This window comes from Danio aesculapii, chromosome 13 (genome assembly GCF_903798145.1).
Source record: "Danio aesculapii chromosome 13, fDanAes4.1, whole genome shotgun sequence".
Lineage (NCBI taxonomy): Eukaryota > Metazoa > Chordata > Actinopteri > Cypriniformes > Danionidae > Danio > Danio aesculapii.
This window is the reverse complement of record NC_079447.1, coordinates 25,814,420-25,826,698: the sequence shown is the minus strand read 5'-3', so window position 1 is coordinate 25,826,698 and position 12,279 is coordinate 25,814,420. Positions and strand designations below refer to the sequence as shown.

At 36.9% G+C, this 12,279-nt stretch overlaps 1 protein-coding gene across 2 annotated transcripts in view; it reads left to right on the top strand.

Moving 5' to 3' along the window:
- Positions 1-12,279, top strand: part of rin2a (Ras and Rab interactor 2a) — a 64,302-nt gene that overhangs the window by 38,166 nt on the left and 13,857 nt on the right. For both annotated transcript variants that reach the window (XM_056470522.1, XM_056470523.1), the window contains one exon: positions 4,891-6,162. In XM_056470522.1, coding sequence (XP_056326497.1) covers positions 4,891-6,162 — 1,272 coding nt within the window. The remainder of the gene's footprint in view (positions 1-4,890; positions 6,163-12,279) is intronic.

Genomic DNA, 12,279 nt, shown 5'->3' with positions numbered 1-12,279 from the left:
TGTCGTGACAACATTTACAAAACCAAACAAACAACTTGTCGTGTCTCTCCTCTGTATATTTGATGCAAATGAGGGAATGAGGTATGCCGTGACTCATTAATGTTGCCAGATCTTGCCTACTTCATTAAGTATAAAAACCTGATAACATTTTGAGCCAAACCCACTTCTGCTAAATTATAGTATTAAATTATTATCACTTATAAAAAGAGGACAAGGCATCATTTTAAAAGTTTGCTCTATAAAGTAACTTTCCAAACCTAAAAAAAACACAATAACTTTGTCACTGTAGGTTTAATTAAAAATCAATGAGTGTCATAAAAAGTCTTTGCGGCCATTATGTTGTTTCTGTCAAAAATAGGAGATACCAAACATGCGGGATGGTGTTATGGTACAATGAATGTCAGATATTGCAATTTTGGCAGTGAGTTCTGCTTTGTACAGAACCAAAGCGTGAGGAACCAGATTTGATTTATTTAAAAAAAATGGTCAAAAAGGCAGAGTTCAAATCTAAGACAAACACTAATATCTGGGGGTAATTCACTGTGAGTAATCTGAAAAAACAAATCGAGAGGGCAGGCAGCAAACAATCACAAAACAAAAGGCAGTTCAGGATGCATAAACCAGGCAAGGCAAACAGCAAGAAAAAAGGTAATGCTCAGTAATGTCTGCAACATAGAAACATGACTTCACTCTGTGTGTGTTTGTAGGTATCCTAAATAGTCAATGTAATATGGAACAGGTGAATGGTGATGTGCAACAGCTGTAATGGAGTGATTGGTGCAAAGGATTATGCTGCAGTCACACTAGAGTTTGAGCTTGCGAAATTCTGACGTATGGCACTGCAAAAAGGGGCAGGAATAAACAAGATGATTAGACATTTAAAAAAGCCAGCGATTGGTCCATATTTTACATTTCTGTCTAGAGAGGTCATGTTTTGTTCCTTTATCGGTCTCATACAGTCAAGTAATGCGATTGCGCAGGTCAGAGTTCACCAGGCTTGAACTTTGCAACACAGCGAACTACGAAACTTGTCGTACAACCTTGCGTTTCTGGTCTGGCACATTTGCGTGCGTATAAATGGAAGTCTATGGGGAGAAAAGTCCAGTGTGACCGCAGCTTCATGCGCAGTGTAGTGATGAAGTCCCCTCAACTGTAGCTTTTGGGGACTCCAGCTGGTGACCGTGACATATTCACTCTTATTTTATTCATATTTAAACGTCTGGCAGTCCTAAAAACAGTCTGTTCTAAGCCTTTTAAACTTGAAAACAAAACGCCCTGCCTATGCCTTCAGAAGTAATGCCCACATTAAAATTCTTGCCATAAACAATATTCTGATGTTAATTATTTTTATATTATGGACAATAAACAATCATTGAAAATAACAAATTATTTTACAAAAAAATTGTAATAAGTCTTTCTAAATTATATAATAAGGTTTTTTATATTATTCTTATTTTTTTGAGGATTTTCACCTTTATTGTATAGGAAAGTAGAGAGTATTGACAGGAAAGCATGAGGAGCTGGGAAAGGGGAAGGATCGACATAGGACCTCGAGGCGGGAATCGAACTCTGGTCGCCATGAGCACCTAAATGCATGTGTCTATGCACTAACCACTACACCACTGGCGCCGACAAATAATAATGTTTTTAAATGCAATTTATGCAGGCTGTACAATATGAAAACAGCATATACAACATATACACTAGTAATTACTATATTATTAGCATAATAATAATAATAAGTTAGTTACATGCCTTCATAGGAAATCTAAATGTAACAATTTAAAACATTTTAAACAGACCATCAAATTCAACATAAATGTGCACATGTTTTTATGTTTTAAAGCCAGAAACCCACAGGCTGTACGTATACATGCTGTCTCTGAAATGTGTCAGCATCCAGCATGTCATAAAGAACATCAGTCTTTTATATCCTGGAGCATTGACTATACAGATGTTACTGTGCCAACAAACACACAACAACATCCGACACGTGGCATTTGAGAAACAACTAATGTGGCCAGCATATGCGGATGATGAGATGTTAGCTAGGTGAAATCGACCGCAGATGTGTTTGACGCTAGTAAATGTCTCTTTCTAATAGAGATCTGTCTGTGTTCTTTGTGTCTGATTCAGGCCGCATGCTGTAACCTCGCACTTTACTTGACGTATGTATGTGATACACGGCATTCGTCACGTCTTAAAAACAAAGACTGCGGTTTAGGTTTGTGAGCAGAGATTATGAGGTTCATTACAAAAGAAGATCATCTATGTGCGTTTTTGTATTTATATGGTTTATTATATGGTAATTATATGGCTGAATGATCTGATTTAGGGTCAAAAGCTCAACCATTATTGTAACAATGTAGATTTTTCTTAATCATAATCCAAATCTTAAACCAGTATGTGACTTACTTATAAAAACAAAGAATGCAGTTTAGGTTTGTGAGCAGAGATTATGAGGTTCATTACAAATATAGATCATCTATGTGCGTTTATTGTATTTATATAGGTTATTATAGGATATATCGTAATTATATAGTTGAATGACCTGATTAAGGGTCAAAGCTTTAACTATTATTGTAACAATATAGATTTTTTTTATCATAATCCAAATCTTAAGCCACTATGTAACTTATTTGGAGCCACATGAGTGAAATAAGATAAGGAAACAGGTTGAAATCACACACCTGAAATCTTACAAGGGAGCAGATTTCTTTTGACAAACCAAGCATTTTGAACAGACAGGTGAGTCAGTTTGTGAGTCTTGCCAGGTAAGGTATCATTTCTTCTATAGAATTTCACCTGTAATAATGTGGTCTGGCAGTAATGAAGGCTGAAACAGGCGTGCAGAGTAAAGCTGGGAGCAGTGACGGGTGTGGTACCTCCATACTAGGATCCTTTCCAAAAGAAACTCCACCAAGTCCAAATTCCAGCTGCTCATTGAGTGTCTATAATGACTGGGATAGTGGGGGTAAACTGAGGACAAGAGAGGAGCTGAGAATGAGAGCAAAACAGACAAAGACGACACAGCATAATGGTAGCATTTTAAGTATGTTTACATAGTGTGGAAAAAGAAGAGACAGAGAAGATGAAAGAAAAGTACAGTTGTTTGCACAGCTGCAGATTTCCAGTTATTCCACTCCTGCACAGATATCACTTTAGCAGAACTGAGCCGAGTGACCTAAAGGCTTCCCGCTCGTGTCTCAGATGTCATCGTTGAGATGACTGAGAATGATAAAGAGAAAGAAAAAAACATCAGACAATATTGCGTGTCACACCTATATTTCTGTTGAAGGTTTTTCTGCCCTTTTATGTTAAGTTTGGCATTGGAACACTTTCTATGTCACTGTCACCTCAGGATAAATTACTTGAACAGACTTGAGTTTTCTAAATAAGTAAATTTTTGTGAGAGGAAAATGCAAGCAAATCTTTTCAGCTCATTTCATAAATATTTATTCTTTTAATATTTTGTTGTTGTAATCGGATACGTCCCCTGTATCGTTAAACTTAAGATACTCATCCAAATATTCTGTTACACACTGGGAAGAATGAGGATCACAGAGTAATGTAGGATTGAATCGCCAACAAGAATTGGCTTAATTTCAAAAAGGTCAAGAGAAACGGTCACTGCAGAATGATCTGAGATTATTCTGTTGTGGCGCTTAATTGCAGTTACACATGAAGCAACCTTGCAGTCGACCAGGAAGAAATCTATTCTGGAATATGAGCTATCAGTCGGGTGATTCTCGGTTTTGTTTTAAAACTAAATTGTCAAATGTCTAACATTTTTAACTTAAAAATATGTAGTGTTGCGTCATCCCTTCATCCATGATTTTATTTAGAAATTATTTCATAGAAATTCTTTTTAAAAAGTGTCTCCTGAAAGAAGTTTTAAATATTTATCTCTGATTAAATTTAAAGATCTTATATGACTTTTTATCAGCATTGTTGTCATCTTTGTTTTTGTATTATTCTAATACATAAATATTTATTGAATATTTTTTACCAATGTTACCATGCATATAGTTAATGCTGCTGATATGGCATTTAAACATAAATAAATAAAGTAAATAAACGTATCACCTTTAAATATGTTACAATTCACAAGTAAATTAATCAGCACATTATTCTTATGTTGTACATCTTACCATGATTTTCCTTAAATTTGTAAAATATTTTATATATGCAGTTCTAAAATTGATTCCTAAATACTGAAACTAGATTAAAACGCAAGTGTCAATTTCCTGAAAATGCAAGATCATGCAACCGAAACAAAGAGGAATCATTCTCTTAAATGGCCTCAAAAGAAAACATTTGAAGTGGGCAGCCTTTAACATGAGCGAGTGCGTAATAAGAGAGGAGGAACAGAGAGCTGCAGTGCCTGAGCTCCTCCCACCTTCTCATCAGCATGCCTGACTGTGTGTGTGTCAGCACTACTCCACCACTCACAACTCAGACAGCGGAGATACGGCATAAAGTGTAGACGTGTACACTTGTGCTCATACTGTTTACATATATTCTGAAGAGAAAGCTTTATGATAAGTAGCGTAAGTTTAATTCTTTTTTCTTGTCTCACTGTTTCAGGTTTTTGTCGATTCTGCACTTTAAACTTTTAGTTTCTGTCATGGAATTTTGTGGCTTTGTGTTTGCGCCCACTCGATTGTGTCATTCCATTCTGTATGCCAGTGCTTGGATTTGTAGGATAAGCCTTTCAGAAGTATTTTCTGAAGTCAAACACTTGATATTGTGGCTTAAATTCCTCCGTAATGACTTCCTCTTTTACTTTTTTGTTCTATTATACTCTTCTGCTGCTGTTGAATGTGTTTTTTTGTTCCTCAAATTCATAGAAGAAGTCATCATGTCTTAACTTGTGTTTATCTTGTGCAGGTTTTTGGGACTCGGAACTGTGCAATAAGAACAAGTCTTCTGTGTCTGGGGAAACTGCTTGTGATGGTTCAAAACAGAGATTAAAAAGAAGTCCAGCCGTCCCGTTTACCCGGACCCCTTCTGAACTTGAATGCAGCCAATCCAACGGTGCACTTTGCTTCATCAATCCCCTCTTCCTGGAGACACACCAATATAACCCTTCACCCAAAAAGCAAGAACCTTCTCCAGGCGACGAAGGTGGTGGCTCTCAGCACCACCACAGAGCTCTGCACAGAACAGGTCAGCAGCAAGGGGACAGCAGCGTATTCTGCCGTAAAACACCAAGCAAACCCCACATAAGTGTGAGCAGGTCCGAGAGTGAGAGATCCCCGCCGCCTAGGCCTCCGCCTCCACGTTTTGGTTCCAGCAGATCAGCAGTTCTTCGCAAACAGAAGACAATGCCTGAAACAGTCTGTTGGATCAAAACGCCTCAGGAAAAGACCAGCCTGCTGGGAAGATTGGGATCATCCTTCATTTCCCTATCTCCTTCATCCTCCCCACCAAAAAAGTTCAGCAAACCCATCCTGGTGCCCTCGTCCCGCAATAAGAACTCCTCAGGTCTGCTTGATGCAGACGGTCTCCGATGCCACATGGCTCTGGATGATCAAACCATTGAGGACGCAGTGTCTTGGAGTCTGGCCAAGCTATCTTCTCGTAACCCCACCGCCATGGAGAATGGCAGCCCTGCGCATGAGCACTGCTCCACCGGGCGAGAGCGTCTGAGCGACATCAGCATCTCCACCTCGTCTTCAGACTCTCTCGACTTCACCCACAGCTTCCCACTCCCCATGGAGGCTAGTCCCTCCAGAACCGACCGTCCAACTGGCGACAGCAGCCAGGAAGAGGAAGAAGATGATGGCATCAATTTGGAGAGCGACCAAGAGGTGCCTCCACCTTTTAAATCAAAGAAGCAGAACAGCGCGGGGACGTTTGTGTTGCCGCGTGCACTGAGAGGAAAGTTGCGCAAGATGAGCGACGTTCTCAATTCTCTGATGACGCCCGAGAGGAGAGCCATTCGCAAGATCGTCGAGCAGTCTAGGGATAAAGGCACTTACTTTGGCTGCCTCGTGCAGGATTACGTGAGTTTCCTGCAGGAGAACCGGGGATGCCACACATCAGGCTTGGAACTGCTTCAGACACTCAGGCAGTTCATGACCCAGATGAAGTCCTACTTGCTGCAGAGCTCAGAGCTTGACCCACCCATTGAGTCACTTATCCCGGAGGATCAAATCGGTAAGGCTTCCTTCCTTCAATACAAAGTTGAACTGATTGCTCTGGTGCCAATAAATATACAAAGGAAATAGGGTTGTTAAGCAGTATAGATCACCTATATGATAAATATCAATTATTGTTTTGGTGATATACAACCAGACAGAGTTCAGGTCAATACACATATGTACACTTTCAATCTAAAGTTGTTTTCAGGAAAGGCAAATAGTGACTAAATGAATCAAGTTCCAACGAACAGTGGTGTGATTTATGAATGCTGGCATTACGTCATTATTGCAGTGATACCTTTGGCCTGGTCCCAAATGCAACATTAAGACCTTTCAAATACCTTTCCTCTTCCAAATCCACATATTGTATTAGGATTGTGCCTGTACTGTTGGTGCATAAAATGCATCTTGTGTATGTTGATGCTCTATGGTCTTAAAAGACAAATGGGATGTCCTGCAATCTCATTAATTTCACAAGCATGCAGCTGCCATGACCAGGTTAAAAGTATTAATTACTTAATTGACATTGACTAAACAACCATTTCAGTGTTAATTAACTTACTTTAAAGGATGAGAATGAGAGGAAAAAAATTTTCACTGATGACTGGCATTTTGCTGACATTTTTAGTGCAGTAATAATAACTAATAATACAGGGGTGTCAAAATTAATTGTTTCTTCTGTGCACTGCCATGCAGACGCAAACAATTCGGTATCGGTTTAGTAATAGATCTTACCACGTACTGACTTCATTTATAGCATATGTGCTATATTGTGGTAGCTTACTGTGGCAAGGGAGGCGAGGCGAGTGCTCTATGCATCCGTTTATCAGCATCACTCATCTGTGAACAGCGCCAGCACGTTAGAGCCAATCGCAGCCCTTTCTGTTGAGCATGTGACCAATCATAGGGGTGCAAGAACTCATTCGACAATGCTCGGAAAGTGAGCGGGATAATATTTACATTTGTTTATTTGCTATAAATGCTCATGTTGTTCTGTGCATGTACTTAAGTTTTTACAGGTACAAAAATATATAAATATAAATATATTTATACATTTTAAGACAAGAATTGTTGTGCTGTGAAGTAAAATATAAATTTGTGTATGGAAAGCATCGTCAATGCATTGAGCCAAATCGATGGCATGATAATGGTAACTGAACCAGTGTAGGTTCACACCTCTGTAATAATAGATCTCATGTTACACCTGAGGATTGTCAGTGTGTTCATAAATTGATATGCATGAAGTTCCTTAGTGCAGGGGTTTTCAATATTAGATGCCATGGATCTCAAAGTATGGTTATCCTTGAAGGAGGAATCCCCATTCTAAAGTGTAAAAGTCAAAAATGACAAAATCTATAGGCCGCAAACTAATATTTTAAGTGTTTAAAGCATTATTTGAAATATATTTAGTTTGTTACATTTGTACACTTTCACATGTATAACTTTACTTTGATTAAATTATTATTAATAATTTGAATTCAAGGTGTATTTTGTTAACATAAGTAAAATTTTTACATTTGTATATTTGATCAAATTTGGGTTGTTTATTTGATATTTGATAATTGTAATTAATAATAATAACAACAACAACAACAACAACAACAACAACACTAATAATAATAATATTATTATTATTAATAAAAATATTATTATTATTATTATAAAATAATAATACTTGTAATAATTTTGTGTTTTTTTTTTATTTATTTATATATTTATTTGTTATGCTTTATCTTCAAACATTTCCATGGACCCTCAAACAATTCCCTGGACACCTAGAGAACCCCTGGCTTGAGTGAATTATTAGGAACAGTCTGTGCATCAGAATGTAACTGTACTGTAGGTTGGAAATGTGACTTGAAGAGTGGTCCAAGGCTGTTTTGTTGTTATCAGACGTTGGAAGAGAGTCGCACAAGACTGAAATTCGCTTGACAGACTGAAACCTTCTAGTAAATTGAGGCACCACTCTATCTAAATTGCCACAGATTTAAAAGGACCCTGCAGTCCACTGTGCTTGACACAAACAAAATGATCTAGCTTAGGGCTTAGGCAAAAGAAACCCATCAAGATTTTCTTGAACAATATTGCGATTTCTATTCTAATCATGTTTTTGACACACACAGACATTTTATGGTTAGAATCTGAAACATATTTTCAAAGGATAATAATTAGATCTTCATTAAAGACTGTAAGATGTCTCTAAAACAGACACGAGGCAAAAAATATATATGTAGTGAAGTTGTAACAAATTGTCTTTAGAACAGGCCTATGGCAAAACAAATAAATAAGCTAGTGTGTGTGCCGTCAAAGTCAAGTAAGGCTCTGATGTTCTGCTTGACCACATATCAGAAGTAGTTGCATGTACTTTTCTTCGTGTCCACAGATCACAGATTTTTTTGCCATGCATAGATCATAGACCCCATTATGACCAAAAAAATTGTGCTGTAAGGCAATTTGGAAATCACACGTGTTCAAATCACGATTTCGATCTTTTAATTTTGCTGTGTGTATTGGTGGAGGATACTGAAGACGGCACAACTTTGGTCTGTTTTTCATTACATCCAGTGGTTAGCATGCTAAATACTGCCAGGTTATAGACCTTTAACCCTTAAAGACCCATTGCAGCAAATTACAACCAAATGTTTCACAGCAAACATGGCAGGGCAACATTCATATACATACAGTGAAAACAACATGTATGCTTGGGTGTCTGATGGTTAAAACTGTGAGAGTATGTGCATGAGGCAAAAGCTCATGCTTGTTCATCTCAGCCTTGAGGCATTTACTCAGCGTGAGCGGCACACACAAGGCACATTGAGCTGAGATATACACTGGCATATTCATGTGTGGGCAGAGAATCATTAGTTTGGCTTTTGTATAACTGGCCACACGCCTTTCACTGTCAGCAACAGGGAGTTATAGACTTAATATAGTGACACGCTTAAAGGGATAGTTCATCCAGAAAAGAAAATCATTTGCTCACCCTCTACCTTTTTCCAAACCTGAGTTTCTTTCTTCTGTTGAACACAAAAGAAGCCTTTTTAAAGAATATTAAAAACTGGTAGCTATTGACTCACATATATATATATATATATATATATATATATATATATATATATATATACATATATATATATATATATATATATATATATATATATATATATATATATATATATATGTATATGTATATATATATATATATATATATATATATATATATATATATATATATATATATATATATATATGTATATGTGTATATATATATATATATATATATATATATATATATATATATATATATATACTAAAGTCTTAAAGGACAACTCTAAAATAGGCTTATTTTCCAAGTCACCTAGTGTTAAACAGTTAAACAGTTGAGTTTGACCATTTTTAAATTCATTCAGCCAATCTCTGACTTTAACGGGAGCATTTTTAGCTTAGCTTAGCATAATAGTTACATTGTGTACTAAGGCCTATGGAAAATAGTGACATATGACCTAGAAAATAGCATGTTTTCATCTTCCATCAGTTTTACTACACAGTGTAATTACTGAAGAGTCAAGCTTTAAATAGGAAAATAGAAAAAAAAGTTTTGCTAATGGTCTAATCAGATTCAGTTATGTATGCTAAGCTAAGCTAAAAGTGAATGAAGCAAAAACTTGAATATTGAACCACATTAAGAAAGACCATATTTCATAAATATATTTTTGCTAATTTCTTACTGTAAATATATACTTCATTTCTGATTAGTAACAAACACTGCTAAGCTCTTCATTTGGACAATTTAAAGGTGGCTTTTTCTCAATATTTTAATTATATCTCCTTCATTTGAAGAGCTTTCCACAATACTCACAGGAGTGCCGCCTGTTTACTGACCTGTCCAGTGTCCTCTCACTTCCAGCATAGATGACCATATAAACACATTTACAAATCTGCTCAGTCTATTTGTGACAGTTATGTTTGGCCAAAGTCAGACCAATACAACAACGTGGTGCAATGCACGATGATTGGCTGTGTTTTAGATGTGTATCTGATGAAGAATTTCTTGTGAATAGAGTAGGCGTATTTATGACTTTAACCGGTTCTGAAAGGAAGCTGATATTTCCTTTGTGATTCTCGTTGAATGTTGACACTTGAAAAGTAAATTAAGTTTTTTGAGTGAACTACCCCTTTAACTGTAAAAAAACAATAGATCAACATGCTGAAGCACTTTAGTTGGTTCAGGTTAATGTGGATCAGTTGTAAAGTATGTAGAATAAATTTCAGCTCAGCCGGGTTTTGTTTTGGTTCTTCAGGAAATTTGCATCATCCATCGCCCTGAGCATCTCCCTCCTTCTCCTCCTCTCTCTCTCTCTCCCTCGCACTCTCATGAGTTGTAAACAAAGTCCCGCTCTGCTATGTGTTTTGAGGAATAGATCACTTTCCAGATGTTCCCAGAATGGACTTCAGCCAAACGGGCCAGTTTAATATTCCTACTATCCTGCTTGTTGATTCAGACATTGAGTATGTGGGTGTCAGGCATGAATGCAAAGAAAAGGCCTGTTGTTCTGAACTTCTAACCTGAGGCAGCTGCCTATGGGGAATGACAGGTTTTGTTGTGCTTAAACAAGCCCAGCACAATACAGACCAAAGCTATGAGATTATGCCTTCTACCTTTCTCTGTGTTAACAAAGCAATAAGAGCACGCTTGAATGAACAATTAATGACAGTTTATGTCAAACTTTTTTGTTGTTGTTGTTGTTTTTTCTGACATCTATTTTTTAATGGAGACAAATCAGTGTTCCGGCACTCGTAACTCAGTTTTGAGTCATGACAGGATTAAGACACTCTGTTTTATCGAGATGTGTCTGGAAAGACTCATTGTTGCTACTTCAGGCTCAAGGTTTTTTTCTGTTGTTGTTGTACATCTATTCTCAGTACTTCCTTAAAAAACATGTCTGAGGCTACAGATTCAGTTTGAAGTTCTCATTCATTTTCCTGAAAGGCTTCATTTATTAGGAGGGGTCAATAGTCTGTGAGGGGGATTTTTAGTTTGCTGTGTTTGTCTGGTTTGTAGTTTGTGTGTGGCTTTTGTTCTGCTCTCTGACGTGTATTGTGGTCTTTTCTTCCAACTCTAGTGTTTGCGTAGTTGTTGTGTGGGACGCACCAGTGGATTCACTTCTCCTGTCACTGTGGCTTCTTTTCCAGACAGCAATGCAGACATAGACAGAGAGAAAGAGAGAGAGAGAGAGAGATGTAGGAGAGATTTTTTGAGGCAGTATTAACAAGCTCTTGAAGATAGGCTTTAAATAGAGGTGGCCTTGATGGATGAGTGTTTCTAATCTAAACCACTTTCCTGTAAGCATTCCTGTCACCATCTTCATCTTTGGTTTCCTGTTGTCCAGTGACATGCTTGTCAAAGATTTAATAGAGACATTTAGTTGCTACATTAATAAAAAATGAGAAAGTATGCATTACAAATAAATCAATAAATGAAAAACCTCTGCTGTTTTCATCTACCAACAATATATTTTTATTTAATTATAGATTTAGTTCAATCGTATAGGTGACCCTGGCACACAAAACCAGGCTTATGCTGCACAGGTATATTTTTTCGGATAACCAAAAATACATTGTTTGATCAAAATTATAGGTTTTTCTTTTATGTCATTAACCATTACACTAGGGCTGGGCAATAAATCCAAAAGTAATCGAAATTGACAGTCAAATTTTCTACAATTTAATTTTTTTAATTACTTTCCCTAACGTGTGTGGAGTGACATGACCCTATCTGTTAAGGCTGCTTTATACTTCTGCTTTGAACGCACGGGTATGGTCTGGTGCAGCCTTTGAGCGGTTGCATTCACGTGCATCTCTCAAAAAATTTATCTAAATGTCACAAGTTTGCACTACATCGATGATGATTGGAAGCTGTGTCGGAGACAGCATATTCTCCATTACAATAAATTGTTATTTACATCAAAATATTTGTTTACAGAAGATTCAAGAAATGCACTGTTTAAAATATTATTTACAGGATATACAAGAGTTATTTTATTTAGAAGAGATGCTGCTTATTTTCTACTTTTAATATTTAAATTAACATTGAAAATGATTAACTTTGTTTCCAAAAGTGCACGTTATTTTT